The sequence below is a fragment of the Piliocolobus tephrosceles genome, chromosome 13 (assembly GCF_002776525.5).
Source record: "Piliocolobus tephrosceles isolate RC106 chromosome 13, ASM277652v3, whole genome shotgun sequence".
NCBI classification, from domain to species: domain Eukaryota; kingdom Metazoa; phylum Chordata; class Mammalia; order Primates; family Cercopithecidae; genus Piliocolobus; species Piliocolobus tephrosceles.
This window is the reverse complement of record NC_045446.1, coordinates 90,145,359-90,164,246: the sequence shown is the minus strand read 5'-3', so window position 1 is coordinate 90,164,246 and position 18,888 is coordinate 90,145,359. Positions and strand designations below refer to the sequence as shown.

The 18,888-nt window shown below is 37.4% G+C and overlaps 1 protein-coding gene across 3 annotated transcripts in view; it reads right to left on the bottom strand.

The window, feature by feature from the left end:
- Positions 1 to 18,888, bottom strand: part of CNTN5 (contactin 5) — a 1,320,702-nt gene that overhangs the window by 83,507 nt on the left and 1,218,307 nt on the right. For all 3 annotated transcript variants that reach the window (XM_023208001.2, XM_023208000.2, XM_023208002.1), the window contains one exon: positions 14,785 to 14,943. In XM_023208001.2, coding sequence (XP_023063769.1) covers positions 14,785 to 14,943 — 159 coding nt within the window. The remainder of the gene's footprint in view (positions 1 to 14,784; positions 14,944 to 18,888) is intronic.

Below are 18,888 nucleotides of genomic sequence, written 5' to 3'. Positions count from 1 at the left end.
TCAATCCCTCAGCCCCAGATAAGGGGCCAATTAGAACTATAATATAAACAGTTTTCTTTCAATTTCTAGGAAATTTCTTGAGCAGTTTGCTCTCCCAGTTCTGGCAAACATGTTTAGTCACTTGGTAATTCCAAGCAGGAAATTAACAATATATCTCTTTAATTTAAAAACACAGTTTGTGATATCTGAGTAGAAACACTGAATTCTTCTTAGAGTGACTTTTGTACTACATTTAAATTTTTGTCAGGGCATAACGTTGTTTGTCAGTAGTACAGTTACCATTGGTGAAGTATTTATACATGGCATACATGCTTCATTCTGGACTGCTTTTCTTGTTCACTCATCTCTGCTGTCTAGGAAATGTTTCTAAACATTTGTTACAGGAGTGAAAACGCAGTATGTGGAGAATCTCCCTTGCAGCATGCAAAGATCCTCTGGATTTATATCAGTCTTGGATTTCTTTGTAGGCATGGCAGTAGAGCTGGGATGGGAGTTTGGCATCTTGATTTGAGGACTCAATTCTGTTTTACCACAGCAAGGTGGAATGAAATCGCCTTGAATTTTCCATGAAAATCTCTTCTGAAAGGTACCAAAAGAATGTTACCAAATAAGTAGCTCTGTGAAAGGTGAATGCTCAGAGCATAGGCAGCGTGAGCTGCCCGACAAATCTCACAGCACTGCAGAGCTGATGTGTTTTCTTTTTCTTTTTTTTTTTAACAAACAATTGGAATATTTTATTACAATACACAGTAATTTGAATGTAATAATTTTATTCTCTCTATAAAACATTGCATAATATGAAATTTCTTTCTCTGTTTAGGTGATATGAGAGCAGTGTTGATTATTTTTAAATTAAGGGGTTAAAATATTTTGGCCCAATAGAATACATGCTAGTGTGTCTTTCTTTATCGTCTTTTCTTCCCTTTCCTCCTTCCCACTTTCTTACTTTTTACTCCTCTTACTTCTTTTCTTCCTCTTTTCTCTCTCTCTCACTTGCTCTTGTTTTCACTATGCTTTCCCTGGACTATTGTTTACTTTTCTCCTTATAAAACCAATTAATAAGATCCGTTTTCCAAAAAGGTAATCACATCCTTTGTAGGAAGCAGACCTTTGTTTCATGCCCACGGCAAGATCTCGTGCTTCACTAAGCAGACAGTACATTTAGGTTTCACATCTGTCTCTCTCTTTCTCTGTCTGCTTTTTTTTTTTTTCTTCTTTTTTGTAAAAGGTGTGTTTTCTTAAAGCAGTGACAGGAAGACGTGGAAAAACAAAAAAAGTCTGTCCCCTCTTGCTGCACTGGCAACTGAGCAGTACGTCTGGAGTCTAAGAGGTGGGTGAGGGAAAGGCCACTATCAGACCACAGCTTGATGAAATGTCAAGCTATGCTTGACAAACATACAAAAGAGAAGAAGAGATTTCCAGATAATGCTCAGCCTTCTGTAGCCCAGAGCCTACACTGTATCACCAATATTTGCTTTGGGAACAATAGGACTTAACACCACTGTTTAATTTACTTATACTTATGTAAGTCATCTCAAGTAACTCCAGACATCTGGACCATGCTCATCCCTTTTATTCTAATCTCCAGAGAATTCTGCCAATTTTCTTTTCTGCCCAGCTCATATCTCTTCCTCATTCTTGAAGTCCTTCCACTGTGACCCTTGGAATTTATGATCTGTCATTAGCAAAATCCCCTATATACTTAATCTCCTCTCTGGGCATATCTACAACTTTTTACTCCAATAGAAACTAAGAAATTTTACCCTTATTAAGGGGTGGATCTCTTAAGATATCATGGAGAAAAAGAACTAGCCCTTTTTTCCTCTCTCTCCCACATCTCTCATGGATGTTTCCCATCAGCATACAAGCATGCGGATGTTTTTCTCTGAAAAACAAAACTAAGATCTCTTAATATTTCCTCTCCTTCCAGCCTTCACTCAGTTTCTCTGATTCTTTTGAGAGTTGTTTGTGCTATTACTTACTGTCTGCAATTATTTTTCTTCCATTCTCTTTTGAACCCATGCCAGTCAGACTCTTACCTTCAGTTTTCCATCATATTGGTTTCTGTCAAGATTACCAATGAATGGTCTCTGTTACTGAAACCTTAAGGCCAGATCTCTGTTACTCATCTTACTTGAACTATCATCATCCTTTGACACAGTTGGTCATCCTTTGAAATACCTTTCGAAACTTAACTTCTGGTTCTCTCCCACCTGATTATGCCTTCTCAGTCTCCATTGCTGATTTCTTTTTGTCTTCCTGATGCAACTTGGCTCTACGTTTTTCCATTTTCTTACTCCATGGTGATTTATCCAGCCTCGTGGTTTTAGATACCCTCTATGCTGATAACTCTAATATTTTTAATGAACCTCTTCCATAGATTTCAGACTCGTATGTTCAATGGCATATTATTAATAGACATTACTATTTGAATAGATTTCTGCAGTATTCTTATCCAGGGAATGACAATTGCTTTCTTACAGATGTTGTATGCCACATCTTTGGGCCATCCTGGACTTCTTTCTTTCTCCCCTTTCCCACTCCAATCCATTGGAAAATTATGGCATCTGTGACTTCAAACTATGTTGATATCTCCACTTATCTTGGCAGAAAAATTTCTTGGAAGAGTTGTCTATATTAATTTTTCTCCTATTGTTTCTGGAACTCATTCTTGTCAGACTTTGATGCTGATGGCCTACCATCACATCAAAACTGCTATTGTCAAGGTTACCGATGACCTCCATATAGCTAGAACTAATGATCAATCCTCAGTCTTCATTTCACTTGACATCTTGGTAGCATCTGACACAGCTCATTAGGCCTTTTTCTTCGATAGGCTTTATTCCTTTGTTTTCCATGGAATGACATTATTTTGGTTTTCCTTTTACCTCAATGATTGCTTTTATTCTGCCTCCTTTGGATGGCTGTCTTCTCCACAACTCTTACTGTTACAGTGCTCCAGGGCAGCATTTTCATACTGTTTCTTCTTTATTTTATACTTACTTTCTTGGAGGTGACATAAAGTCTCATATTTTAAAATATTATATGACAATAATTTTCTAATTTATAACTTTATGCTAAACCTCTCACTTAAACATCATACTTATATACCCAGATGCCTACCTGAAATCTCATTTGGATGTCTAACAGATACATCAAACTTAATATGTCTTAAATTGAATTTTTATCTCACTGCTACCCAATCTGTTCCAATTATGAAGGTTTCTCAGGCTTCTCCATGTCACCTAATGATAACTACATGCTTAAGTTGGTTAGGTCAAAAATCTTATAGTTTTCCTTGAATTATTTTTCTCTCATACTGTTTACATCCAGTTTGTCACAAATGCTGTGGGTTTTAGCTTCCAAATAGTTTCAAATTCTGACCATTTTTATGACCTCTGTCATAAAAGCATCAGTGACCTGTGTCACCAAGCTTCTGTCACATTGAAGCACCATCATCTCTCCACCACAATATCTCTCAAAATTTATCTACCTTTCTCCCTAAAACTCATTCTGCTCCTGCCTCACTGATCTTCTAATGCTCTTGCATATCATGCTCCTAATACTTTTGCTCTAGTTGCTCCTTATACCTGGGCTGCCTCCCCCTAGATATTGGGATAGCTAAGTTCATACCTCCTATAAAATGTACGCAAATATACCTTCTCAGTAAGGCATACCCCGACCACTCTATTTCACATTGCAAGCTTTCTGCAATGGACTAAATATGTCCTCTCGAAATTCATATATTAAAGTCCTAACCCCTAATGCGGCTGTTGTTTGGTGATAGAGCTTCTAAGGAAATAATTAAGGTTAAATGATGTGGTAAGAGTGGGGCTGTGATCTTAGTGTCCTTATAGGATGAGACATGAGAGCTCTCTCTCACTTTGTGTGTGTGTGTGTGTCATCCATGTGAGAACACAGTGAGAAAGCAACTTGATGTTGGAACTTCCAATCTCTAGAGCTGTAATAAAGTAAATTTCTGTTGTTTAATCCACTCAGTCCACGGAATTTTGTTATAGCAGCCTGAGTTGACTAATACACTGACCCTGATCATAGTACTTCTGATTCCTCTTACTGCATATAATTTATTTTTCCCCCATAGTACTCATCAACTTCTAAGATACTATATAATTTACTTGCTTATTATGTTCTCTGTTTATTGTTTGTCTTCACCTATAAGAATACAATCTTCACAAGGACAAGGATTTATTTATTTGGTGTTGTTCATTGATGTATCGCATGTGCCTGGAACACTTCCTAAAAGGTGCTTGGTAAATTTTTATTAAATGAATGAGAGTTCAAATTGCCTGATGTGATCAGAATTGACATTATTAATTCTGCTTGAATCTTGATGTAATTAGTATAAGCTTTAATATACATATAAAATAGTCTTCCTTCCAAATCTATGCATATTTATATCCTCTTGGTCATAGCTATAGACTTTAAAGACTCCCTTTCCAAGCCTATATCCTTTCCACCACCCTTCATTCCTCTCTTTAAAGTGAAAAAAAAAAGATTTGGAAATTCTAAATTCCCTGTTACTTGTAAGAGATATAAAATAATTATAAGTATTGATTGAAGGTATTATTATTTTTGGTGAAACAAAATACAAAAAGAAAGTAAAAATTTTCTTTTTTATACAATTAGGATTTTGATTTGAAATGCAATATTGTGGAGATGAAGAATAATGGAGGATTTATACCAAAATAAGCATTTTAAAGATATTATTCCAGAACTTTAGGGACAAGTTGGTTTCAAAGAAAACATTGTGCATCAGAGAGAACATGACAGCAACTAAAGACAGTGAAAGACCTTATATTGACTTAGGGGAAGCATCTTGTTGAAATGTCTTTCCAAGCAAAAGAATCACATCCAAGACTATTTATTTTGAGACAAGATCTTATTCTGTTGTCCAGACTGGTCTCAATCTCCTGGCCCTAAGTGATCCTCCCACCTCAGGATGTCTCAAAGTGCTGAGATCACAAGTATGTGCCACCCAAACTCAGCCACCAATTTAATTAATAAAATACAAAATCTGTACAGTTGAAAAATGGAACCAATCTGTGCAAAAATATCCACAGTAGAAGACATATCCACTGATATAAGAATATTTAAGAAGCATATCTGAGTTAAGTAAACAAAGACCAATGAATTCTGTGATTATAGGCAATTTGATATTCCTAGGTAGACATAATCAAAAATTACGTCAGCTAATGCTTCTCAGTAGTATAAAAAAGAAAGTCAGGTTTCTAAATCAAAAGCCATTTGCTTGAGTGGAAAAGAGGTCTGCAAGTGAAATGATCTATTTGTTATGGCTGTTTGCATACTTTTTTCAAAATAAATACATTATTCTCATTTACATTTTAGTCTCATTTGCAGGAGGCGGTATTCATACATTAATTCCAAGATGTGCTCAGCTAGAGGGTTCACGTGGAACCTTCGACTTCATTTTCCACAAATGAGAAACTCATTATTTTTTATGCTCATTTTGGTATATTTTAAATGCTTTTCAAATAGTAGATTATCAATTGCATTAATTGTATCAGCAAGTTTAAACTCCAGATTCATTTTTTTTCTAATGGATATTGTTAAATTAGAGTTTATTTTGACTGAAATTAATTTAGAATGAGGGAGCAACTATGAAACCAAAAGGCCCATGACCCAGTGGAGCCGTTGTGGTTCCAGAGAGACTTATTTCCCCATCATAGGCATGAAAGAAACTATGAGAATGAGCATGGTACTAAAACCAGGAAGCATCTAAAAGACCTATTTTGGAGCATGTAAATCTTGTGGACAGCTCTTCATTAGGCTTGCCCTGAGGACAGCATGCCTCTGCCAACAGTTGCAATTAATGGTGCGTTTTGGAGAAATGAGTTAGAAGAGGACACATCTAGTGACAGCCCTAGAACCATGAAGGGTAAATACCATTGATCACTTGCAGAAATCTTTTTCTGAAGGAAAACATTTTTATAAGTACAGCACAATTGCAGAGTTTTTAGAAGTGTTGTTCTTGCTGAATTGAATTAAAAAAGAACTCTGAAAAATATCACCATCAAAAAGTGGGCAAAGGATATGAACAGACACTTCTCAAAAAAAGACATTTGTGTGACCAACAAACATACATAAAAAAAGCTCAACCCATCAGTGATCATTAGAGAAATGCAAATCAAAACTACAATGAGATACCATCTCATGCCAGTCAGAATGGCGGTTACTAAATAGTCAAGAAAAGACAGATGTTGGTGAGGCTGTGGAGAAATAGGAACACTTTTACACTGTTGGTGGGAATGTAAATTAGCTGGACCCTTGGGGAAGATAGTGTGGTGATTCCTCAAGGATCTAGAAACAGAAGTACCATTTGACCCACCAATCCATTACTGGGTATATACCCAAAGGAATACAAATCATTCTACTATAAAGATACATGCACATGTATGTTTATTGCAGCACTGTTTACATTAGCAGAGACATGGAACCAACCCAAATGCCCATAAATAATAGACTGGGTAAAGGAAATGTGACACATATACACCATGGAGTATTATGTAGTCGTGAAAAAAGAATGAGTTCATGTCCTTTGCCAGGACATGGATGAAACTGGAAGTCATCATCCTCAATAAACTAACACAGGAATAGAAAACCAAACACCACATGTTCTCACTCATAAGTGGGAGCTGAAAAATGAGGACACATGGACACAGGGAGAGAAACAACACACATTGGGACCTGTCAGGGAGTGAGGGGAGGGGAGAGCATCAGGAGCACCAGGACAAACAGCTAATGCATGTGGGGCTTAAAACCTACATGACAGGTTGATAGGTACAGCAAACCGCCATGGCACACATATACCTATGTAAGAAACCTGCACATTCTGCATATGCATCCCAGAACTTAAAGTAAAATAAAAATTTGAAAATATTTCTAGCATTCAAATAATATTAGAAAGTTGCAACTTTACAGTAGGGACTTCTAAAACAAAAGAATGACATTTAATTCAAATGCCTAAATCCTCCACAGACGCATGAATATGTATATTTTTATATACACACACATATGTATGTATATATTTATATAAACGTATGTATATATAAACAATAAGTAAAAACAGGTGAACTGAGAAAACCATAGGCGAGAATCAGAACATAAGTGCAACTAGCAAAGCATGGATGTAGCAGGTAGAAGATATGTACTGGATTGCTATGGGCATAGGATGAGTAATAAAACACGCATGTATTGCAATGTATCCACAAGGAAAACTTCTCCAAAAGTAAGCTGCATAGGTAGTGTGGCAAGAGCAGATAGGGAGCATGGCTGTAGGGAAGAGGATGAGTTAGGTGAGTGTCCAACACCAGATCTGAATTTGAGGTCATTTCCTGGCTGCAGAGCCAAAGATTTAAGCTGTCACACTCAGAATAAGATTGAAGCACAGGGTTGAAGGTTATAAGAATTTCTGAGTAAATCTGCTCATGTGGTTTAAATGTGTCCTTCCTGAATTAACTACCATACCTAGAGATTCCCCAATTTTGGGGTCTTTAAATGTATCACAGGGTTATAATGGATCCAGGAATGAGGCTGATATGAGCAATTATCTATAATACAAGATAAATATGTATATGTGCATAATAAATATGTTTATAGACACTATAATGATCAAACTGAGGTCTAACTTAATGCAGGAGCCTAAATATCAAAGAAATTCTGAATTAAATTCTGCATATAAGCAAATTTTCTCTTTCTGATATTACGATGTTTCACACAAAAACTCAAATTTCATTTACTTATACAATAAAATGAACCACTTTACTCTCATAATATTTTGGTTGAGTTTTAAGGTTACTGCACTCAAATATTTTACTGATTTCTATATTTAATTTCTAAATAGGTCAATAGAGGTCATTCGACTTTAAAACAAAAACACAGTTGTTAGTATGGACAATTGCTTCTAAAGATTCTCTTCTGTAGACTTACTGTACACTTTTCAAATACCAATATGTTTAATAAGTGTCTAATAACTATCAAGTAAGTGTGATTTTTACATATCCCTGCTGGACAGCCATATTTAGAGAGATACGGGGAATTATAAAATGAACAGAAAATGATTAGAGATGAAAAAATTTTTAAAATAATGCAACTATAATGCAAACATCTTGGAAGTAGGCATTAAAATGGTGTGCAGTGTAATTTTATATTAGATTTTCTTTTTTTACTATACTTTAAGTTCTGGGATACGTGCGCAGAATGGGCAGGTTTGTTACACATGCCATGGTGGTTTGCTCCACCCATCAACCCGTCATCTATATTAGGTATTTCTCCTAATGCTATCCCTCCCCTAAGCCCCCACCCCGTGGCAGTCCCCAGTGTGTGATGTTCCCTTCCCTGTGTCAATGTGTTCTCCTTCGTCAGCTCCCACTTATGAGTGAGAACAAGCGGTGTTTAGTTTTCTGTTCCTGTGTTAGTTTGCTGAGAATGATGGTTTCCAGCTTTATCTATGTCCCTGCAAAGGACATGAACTCATTCTTTTTTATGGCTGCATAGTATTCTATGGCATATATGTGCCACATTTTCTTTATCCAGGCTATCACTGATGGCCATTTGGGTTGGTTGCAAGTCTTTGCTATTGTGAATAGTGCTGCGGTAAACATACGTGTGTATGTGTCTTTATTGTACAATGATTTATAATCCTCTGGATATATCCCCAGTAATGGGATTGCTGGGTTAAATGATATTTCTGATTCTGTATCCTTGAGGAATCGCCACACTGTCTTCCACAATGGTTGAACTAATTTACACTCCCACCAACACTGTAAAAGCATTCCTATTTCTCCACATCCTCTCCAGCATCTGTTGTTTCCTGACTTTTTAATGATCACCATTTTAACTGGTGTGAGATGGTATCTCATTGTGGTTTTGATTTACATTTCCCTAATGACCAGTTATGATGAGCTTTTTTTTCATACGATTGTTGGCTGCATAAATGTCTTCTTTTGGAGAAGTATCTGTTCACATCCTTTGCCCACTTTTTGATGAGGTTTTGTTGTTGTTGTTGTTGCTGTTGTTGTTGTTGTTTTGTCCATTTGTTTAAGTTCTTTGTAGATTCTGGATACTAGCCCTTTGTTAGATGGATAGATTGCAAAACTTTTCTCCCATTCTGTAGGTTGGCTGTTCACTATGGTGAAAGTTTCTTTCACTGTGCAGAAGATCTTTAGTTTAATTAGATCCTATTGGTCAATTTTGACTTTTGTTACCATTGCTTTTGGCAATGAAGTTTTTGACCATGCCTATGACCTGAATGGTATTGCCTGGGTTTTCTTCTAGGGTTTTTATGGTTTTAGGTCTTACATTTCAGTCTTTAATCCATCTTGAGTTAATTTTTGTATAAAGTGTAAGGAAGGGGTCCAGTTGCTGTTTTCTGCATATGATTAGTCAGTTTTCCCAACACCATTTATTAAATAGGGAATCCTTTCCCTATTGGTTTTGTAAGGTTTGTCAAAGATCAGATGGTTTTAGATGTGTGGTGTTATTTCTGAGACCTCTGTTCTGCTCCATTGGTCTATATATCTGTTTTGTTACCAGTACCATGCTGTTTTGGTTACTGTAGCCTAATAGTAGAGTTTCAGGTCAGGTAGTGTGATGCTTCTAGGTTTGCTCTTTTTGCTTAGGATTGTCTTGGCTATGCAGGCTCTTTTTTGGTTCCATATGAAATTTAAAGTAGTTTTTTATAATTCTGTGAAGAAAGTTAATGGTAGCTTGATGGGGACAGCATTGAATCTATTAATTACTTTGGGCAATATGGCCAGTTTCATGATATTGATTCCTCCTATCCAAGAGCATGGAATGTTTTTCCATTTGTTTGTGTACTCTGTTGTTTTCTGGAGGAGTAGTTTGTAGTTCTCTTTGAAGAAGTCCTTCACATCCTTTGTAAGTTGTATTCCTAGGTATTTTATTCTATTTGTGGCAATTGTGAATGGGAGTTCATTCATGATTTAGCTCTCTGTTTGTCTATTATTGGTATATACGAATGCTTGTAATTTTTGCACATTGATTTTGTGTCCTGAGACTTTGCTGAAGTTGCTTATCAGCTTAAGGAGGCTTTGGGCTGAGACAATAGGGTTTTCTAAATATACAATCATGTCATGTGCAAACAGGGACAATTTTACTTCCTCTCTTCCTATTTGAATATCTTTTGTTTCTTTCTCTTGCCTGATTGCCATGGTCAAAACTTTCGATACTATGTTGACTAGGAATGGTGAGGGAGGGCATCCTTGTCTTGTGCCAGTTTTCAAAGGGAATGCTTTCATTTTTTGCCCATTTAGTATGATATTAGCTGAGTGTTTATCCTAAATAACTCTTCCTATTTTGAGATATGTTCCATCGGTACCTATTTTATTGAGAGTTTTTACCATGAAGCGTTGTTGAATTTTATTGAAGTCCTTTTGTGCATCTATTGAGGTAATCATGTGGTTTTTGTCACTGATTCTGTTTATGCGATGGATTATGTTTATTGATTTGCATATGTTGAACCAGCCTTGAATCCCAGGGATGAAGCTGACGTGATCATTTTGGATAAGTTTTTTGATGTGCTGCTGTATTCGATTTGCCAGTATTACTGAGGATTCTTCCATTGATATTCATTAGGGATATTGGCCTGAAATTTTCTTTTTTTTGTTGTGCCTCTGTCAGGTTTTGGTATCAGGATGATATTAACCTCGTAAAATGAGTTAGGGAGGAGTCCCTCTTTCGCTAATGTTTGGAATAGTTTCAGAAAGAATGGTACCAGCTCCTCTTTATACCTCTGGGAGAAATAGGCTGTGAATCTCTCTGGTCCTGGGCTTCTTTGGTTGGTAAGCTATTAATTACTTCCTCAATTTCAGAACTTGTTACTGGTCTATTCAGGGATTCAAATTCTTCTTGGTTTCTTCTTGGGAGGGTATAGATGCTTTGGAGTTTATCCATTTCTTCTAGGTTTTCTAGTTTATTTGCGTAGAGGTGTTTACAGTATTCTCTGATGGTAGTTTGTATTTCTGTGGGATCAGTGGTGATATCCCCTTTATCATTTTTTACTGTGTCTATTTGATTCTTCTCTCTTTTCTTCTTTAATAATTTGGCTAGTGGTCTATCTATTTGGTTAATCTTTTCAAAACACCAGCTCCTGGATTCATTGATTCTTTGAAGGGGTTTTTGTTTCTCCATCTCCTTCATTTCTACTGTGGTTTTAGTTATTTCTTGTCTTCTGCTAGTTTTTGAATTTGTTCGCTCTTGCTTCTCTATATTTTAATTGTGATGTTAGGGTGTCGATTTTAGATATTTCCCGCTTTCTCCTGTGGGCATTTAGTGCTATAAATTTCCTTCTAAACAATGCTTTAGCTATGTCCCAGAGATTCTAGTATGTGGTCTCTTTGTTCTCATTGATTTCAAAGAACTTATTTATTTCTGCCTTAATTTCGTTATTTACTCAGTAGTCATTCAGCAGCAGGTTGTTCAGTTTCCATGTAGTTTTGTGATTTTGAGTGAGTTTCTTAATCCTGAGTTCTAGTTTGATTGCACTGTGGTGTGAGAGACTGTTTGTTATTACTTCCATTATTTTGCATTTGCTGAGGAGTGTTTTACTTCCAATTATGTGGTCAATTTTTGAATAAGTGCGATGTAGTCCTGAGAAGAATGCATATTCTGTTTATGTGAGGTGGAGAGTTCTGTAGATGTTTGTAAGGTCCGCTTGGTCCAGAGCTGAGTTCATGTCCTGAATATCCTTGTTAATTTTCTGTCTTGTTCCTTTGTCTAATATTGATAGTGGGGTGTTAAAGTCTCCCACTATTATTGTGTGGGAGTCTAAGTCTCTTTGTAGGTCTCTAAGAACTTGCTTTATGAATCTGGCTGCTCCTGTATTGGGTGCATATATATTTAGGATAGTTAGCTCTTCTTTTTGCATTGATCCCTTTACCATTATATAATGCCCTTCATTGTCTTTTTTTATGTTTGTTGGTTTAAAGTCTGTTTTATCAGAGACTAGAATTGCAACCTCTGCTTTTTTTTGCTTTTCACTTGCTTGGTAAATCATTCTCTATCCCTTTATTTTGAGCCTTTGTGTGTCTTTGCATGTGAGATGGGTCTCCTGAATATAGCACACTGATGGGTCTTGACTCTGTATCCAATTTGTCAGTCTGTGTCTTTTAATTGGGGCGTTTAGCCCATTTATATTTAAGGCTAATATTGTTATGTGTGAATTCGATCCTGTCATTATGATGCTAGCTGGCTATTTTGCCTGTTAGTTGATTCAGTTTCTTCATAGTGTCTGTGGTCTTTACAATTTGGTATGTTTTTGCAGTGGCTGTATCTGTTTTTCCTTTCCATATTGAGTGCTTCCTTCAGGATCTCTTGTAAGGCAGGCCTGGTGGTGACAACATCTCTCAGCATTTGCTTATCTGTAAAGGATTTTATTTCTCCTTCTCTCATAAAGCTTAGTTTGGCTGGATATGAAATACTGGGTTGAAAATTCTTTTCTTTAAGAATGTTGAATATTGGTCCCCCCTGTCTTCTGGCTTGTAGGGTTTCTGCCGAGAGATCCGCTGTCAGTCTGATGGGATTCTCTTTCTGGGTAACTTGACCTTTCTCTCTGGCTGCCCATAACATTTTTTCCTTCATTTCATCCTTAGTGAATCTGATGATTATGTGTCTTGGGGTTTCTCTTCTCGAGGAGTATCTTTGTGGTATTCTCTCTGTTTCCTGAATTTGAATGTTGGCCTGTCTTGCTAGGTTGGGGAAGTTCTCCTAGATTATATCCTGAAGAGTGTTTTTCAACTTGGTTCCCTTCTCCCTGTCACTTTCAGGTACACCAATCAAACGTATGCTTGGTCTTTTCACATAGTCCCATATTTGTTGGAGGCTTGTTCATTCCTTTTCATTCCTTTTTCTCTAATCTTGTCTGCATGCTTTATTTCATTAAGTTGATCTTCAATTTTTGATATCCTTTCTTCCGCTTGATCGATTTGGCTATTGATACTTGTTTATGCTTCACAAAGTCCTCGTGCTGTGGTTTTCAGGTCCATCAGGTAATTTATGTTCTTCTCTAAACTGGTTATTTTAGTTAGCAATTCATCTAACCTTTTTTCAAGGTCCTTAGCTTCCTTGCATTGGGTTAGAACATGCTCCTTTAGCTTGGAGGAGTTTGTTATTACCCACCTTCTGATGCCTACTTCTGTCAATTCGTGATATTCATTCTCCGTCCAGTTTTGTTCCCGTGTTGGCGAGGAGTTGTGATCCTTTGGAGGAAAAGAGGTGTTCTGGTTTTTGGAATTTTCAGCCTTTTTGTGCTGTGTTTTCCTCATCTTCATGGATTTATCTATCTTTGGTCTTTGGACCTTCAGATGGGGTTTCTGCGTGGACGTCCTTTTTGTTAATGTTGGTGCTATTCCTTTCTGTTTGTTGGGTTTCCTTCTAACAGTAAAGTCCCTCTGCTGCAGGTCTGCTGGAGTTTGCTGGAGATCCACTCCAGACCTAGTTTGCCTGGGTATCACCAGCAGAGGGTGCAGGACAGCAAAGATTGATGCTTGTTTCTTCCTCTGGAAGCTTAGTCCCAGAGGGGCACCAACCAGATGCCAGCCAGAGCTCTCCTTTATGAGGTGTCAGTCACAACTCCCAGTAGGGGGTCAACTTCAGACTGTTGAGAACTTCAAGCCAGTGGATCTTATAGCTTGCTGGGCTCCGTGGGCGTGGGATCTGCTGAGCTAGACCACTTGGCTCTCTGGCTTCAGCCCCCTTTCTAGGAGAGTGAATGGTTCTGTCTCAATAGCATTCCAGAAGCCACTGGGGTATGAAAAAACACTCCTACAACTAGCTCAGTGTCTGCCCAAATGGCTGCCCAGTTTTCTGCCTGAAACCCAGGGCTCTGGTGCCATAGACCCCTGAGGGAATCTACTAGTCTGCGGGGTGTGAAAACTCTGGGTAAAGTGTAGTATCTGGGCTGGTGTGCACTGTTCCTCATGGCACAGTCCCTCACGGCTTCCCTTGGCTAAGGGAGGGAGTTCTCTGACCCCTTATGCTTTCTGCTTCCACTTGCCCTCCATGGGCTGCACCCACTGTCTAATCAGTCCCAATGAGATGAGCTTAGTACCTCAGTTGGAAATGCAGAAATCACCCACCTTCTGCATTAATCTCATTGGGAGCTGCAGACCAGAGGTGTTCCCTTTCAGCCATCTTACCAGCCACTGGATTTTCTTTTTATAAATAAAACAGATGTATGACTAGAAAGGAGTAGCACAAGGAACTGAGCTAATGAAACTGATCTATATCTGAATTGTCTCAGTGGTTACTTGAGTCTGCATAATAAAATTTCATAGAATCTCATATAAGTATACACTAAAATAATTGCATATCAAAACTAGTGAGATCCTAATAAGGTCTGAAACTTAGTTAACATCGATTCGCCAACATCATCTCCTGATTTGGTAATTGTACTATGGTTATGTAAGATTTTATCATGGCAGGCAGCTGGGGAATGGATCCACAGGAACTCTGTACTATTTTTGCAACTTCTATGTGAGTTTAAGGTTATTTCAACAAACAAATAAGCCAACGTGGTATGGTCCCTCTTTGGGAACTGAAAAGAGGAAAGCAAGGTACCTTGCTCTTCTCAGGTTCATAAAAAGTAGCAAAGAGTTGTCAATATTGTAATAAATAATAAAGAGATTTTAAAATCCAAAGAAGATCCTAGTAAGAATTTAGCCAAATATAGCTTATGAGATAGAAGACCACTCTGGTTATATCTGATGTAGCATTAGTGCCTCTTACCTGTCTTTACTGTTTGCCAGCCCAGCGAAAATGGGCTGCGAGCTTGAAGGTTGTAGGAGGAGATTGGGCTGTGGTTGTCAGCTGCTGGGCTCCAGGATAGTGTGGCTGTACTTTCGGTGATTTCCTCAACAATTACTATCCCAGGTGGGCCTGGGGGACCTATAGGTCAAAGGCAATGGATAAAGTTAAGCAGAGAGTATTATCAGGAGCCATGAGAAATTATATTTCCAATATGTAGCCCATCAAACTATGTAATCATCTTAATGAAATATGAATTTAGTAATGAAAATTGACAACAAAAATCATGGATGCAAGTTGGAGTCTAGGATTTCTGGGGGAAACTTAATTGTAGATTTGATTTCTTTCTGATACTTTGTGCCCAGAGGCAGTTACCAATTAGCATTATATTTTATAGAAAAAGAAAAAAATAATGAGAAACAAATACAAAGATGTGAATGCCAATATCAAATGCGGCTGCTGAAATCAATCACAGTTTACAGAGGCAGCAACAGAAAATCATAGGCAATGCTATCAGGGACAAAGAAAATCTCATCCTTACTAAAATACTACAAGTGGATAGAGCTAATGTTCATGTTCAGAGAACATACAATATACAAGCCCTGTGATGTGTACTATCAAGTACACATAGCTTAGACTCTAACAAGGGAGATACAAAAGGTTCTGAAATAATGATACTATAGACAAGGTAAGGACGTATGCCAGACATGAGGCATATATAAAGTTCTGTAGGGAGTTCAAAGGAGACTGCGATCTGTGATAAGCTTCCTTTTCTTCTTGGTTGGAGTGGGAAGGTCATGAGTAAAAGAGGATTAATTCCCTTTTGATTATGAAAGAATGGTATAGAATAGTATTGACTAATCTGTGTGCATATGGACTTCATCTTTAAGAGCCAATTATAATCAGATTTGAGGAGAAATGTGCCATTGTATTTTTATTTCTAGTGGTGATTTTGAATAGTATTTTAAAATTGCACAGCTATTTATATTTTAGTGGCTACAAAGCAATGCCAGTTCTTTCAGTCCATTGTATGGACAATTAAAGTCACAATAATGCTTTATCTTGAATGTCAAAAACTTAAGTATTTTCTGAGTTGGTCTTTATGTAGCAAGTGCTATGTGGATTTGTTGATTAAGAGACATGAGCCAAACGCTAAGAAATGGTTGCATGCTGAATAGATGGAGGAGTTGGTGAAGACTTTTGAATACAGAATATCAACAATACAGGTTCAGTAAAATGGAGAAAAAGTTTAAAAGCCTCACTGGGGCAAATAACATTTTTAGTAAATAAGGAATGAAGTGTGTGTGTGTGTGTGTGTGTGTGTGTGTGTGTGTGTTTTAAACCAAGGCTGAGAAGAACCACCAGCAGATGCAAGAGACTAAAGATATAGAAGATAGAGACTATTCTGTCAGGAAGGTGACCAAAAGTTGGGATTGTGGGCAAAGGTCTAGAGAGCAATCTTGAGAAGAAATGACATTTTTTTCCTCTAAGTTAAATGAAGGAAGAAACAGCAAAATAACTCAAGTTTTCGAGATGGTAAGGGGAAAAGTTGAGAGAGCACATTTTGGACGGTACTCATTTTTTAAAACTTAAGAATATAAGACTGTCTACAAAAGTTAGGGGGATTGGGGGAAATTAGATTGGGGGCTGGCGGATAACAGAAAGTTTTGGAATAGCACATGATAAAAGTGGAAGGATGCAACGAAGAGAAAATACAAAGATTCTAGAATAGTACTAGAGTTCAAGTTTGGTTAGACGGTATCATTTTGAAGTGAAACTGACCAATTCAGTAAAGACAGGAAAGTCAGGACCAAGACCAGGAAAGTAGTCAGTAGCATCCATTCAGCCTTGGGAGTTTGTAATTCTGATATTTTTTTATCATCAAATATGATAATGCTGTGGGTAACCGTGGAGTCAAGTCAGATGAAGCCAGAATGGGGCTGACAGACTAGAATAAAAGAAAGGAGTCAAGGAGACTGGATTGTTATGGGAGGAAAATATAAGAGTAGGAATTGTGTTGCAAGAGAAAATTGACAGATTTGTGAATTTAGAGGTAGGGTGGTTTTTGAGTAAGAAGTTGGTTCTTGTTTATCTAAAGCAAACTTGAGAATATTATTACAGGGTTGATAAGGTCTAGGATTTATGAAAAAATATGTCTATTGTATTGCCCAATATCAATGTGGAAGCCATTAAAATAGTGACTAAGGATAGGGTAAAGAAAATAAATGAGATCCAGGTGTTGAAGAAGGTGTCTAACAAGTTTTTAGACTGTGGTGACAGGTATGTGGAGGAGCATCTACAATACATTATAATGATATAATAGAAGAATACTAACTATAATAATACTAATAGCTGTGATAATCTCACTGTATTGTACTGTATTAAGGTGCTAAGTGTTTGCAAACATTAAATTGTTCATTTACTTCTTCGTCACTGTGAGGTGGGTGTTGTTATCCCCATTTCATAGAGGAAGTAATGGAGTCTCAAAGAGATTACTTAGTTAATAAATAATAATAAATTATTTAGTCGATAACCTTATATGTTAAGTTTTATGGTAGGCACTGGGTATCAGAGAGTTCATTCTAATGAGAAGTTATTTGCTCAAGTCACTCTGCTACGGAACAGCACAGCTGAGATATAAATTTGGATGTGATTGTAAATCCTAATTTGTGGAAAGAAGAAAGGAGTACACAGACCTTTACTGTTTTCACTGTTAATTTAGAAAGTATCTTCAACTGAAAAAAGGAAAGAAAGAGAAAATGTATGTATTAGGGAAAGCCACACTATGTGGTAGAGATGGAGATAGCATTTGAAGAAAGCATTAATCACTTTGAGTCTGTATGTGTATAAGGTGGCCACTATCACTTCCTTTACTTCCTGAACATGCAAGCCATTCTGTCATTGAAAGGTGGAGTCAATTTTTTCACCTCCTTAAATCTGGGCTGGCCTGTGACTGTTTGACCCAGTAAACAATGGTAGAAATAACTGTGTATGAATTTTGAGTTGAGGATAAGCTTTGCATCTTTACCACAGGTTTCTTGGAATGCTTGTTATAGGAAAAGACAGTTGTCAGTCCAATTACATGGAAATTGCCGTTCTGTGAAGAAGTCCAAGTTAGCCATTTAGAGAGGTCTGTGGAGAGAGAGCTCCAAGTTGCCTCCAGCTATTCCAGCTATTCCAGCTATTCTAGCCATCCAAGCCCAGGCACGAGACATGCCAGTGAAGAGGCCTTCAGATCAGACCCTCATTAGGGAAAGAACAGTCTCTTCACTAAATGGTTTTGGAGAAATTGGATGTCCACATGCAGAAGGCTCAAACTAGACTTCCCACCTCTCACCTCATACAAAAATCAATTAAAATGGATCAAAGAGCTAACTGTAAGACCAGAAGCAATAAAACTACTAGAAAAAAATGTAGAGGAAGTGCTTCAGGACCTTGGGTTTTGGAAAAGATTTTATGAATAAGATCTCGAAAGCACAGGCAACAAAAGCAAAAATAAACAAATAGGATTATACCAAACTAAAAAGCTCCTCACAGCAAATGAAATAATCAACAGAATGAAAGGACAACTTGCAGAATGGAAGAAAATATTTGCAGACTATTCACACGAAAGGGGATTAATATCCAGAATATACAAGGAACTCAAACATCTCAACAGCAAATAGACAGACAATGCTATTAAAAAACAGTCATATCTGAAAAGACATTTGTCAAAAGAAGACGCACAAATGACCAACAGATACATGAAAGAAATGGTCAACATCACTGATAATCAGGGAAATGCAAATCAAAACCACCTTGAGGTATCATCTCACCCCAGTTAGGATGGCTATCATCAAAAGGACAAAAATAACGATTGCTGGTGAGAATGTGGAGAAGAAGGAAGTCTTATACACTGTTGGTGGGAACGTAAACTAGTATAGCCACTATGGAGAACAGTACAGAGGATCCTCAAAAAACTGCAAAGAGGGCCGGGCGCGGTGGCTCAAGCCTGTAATCCCAGCATTTTGGGAGGCCAAGACGGGCGGATCACGAGGTCAGGAGATCGAGACCATACTGGCTAACACGGTGAAACCCCGTCTCTAC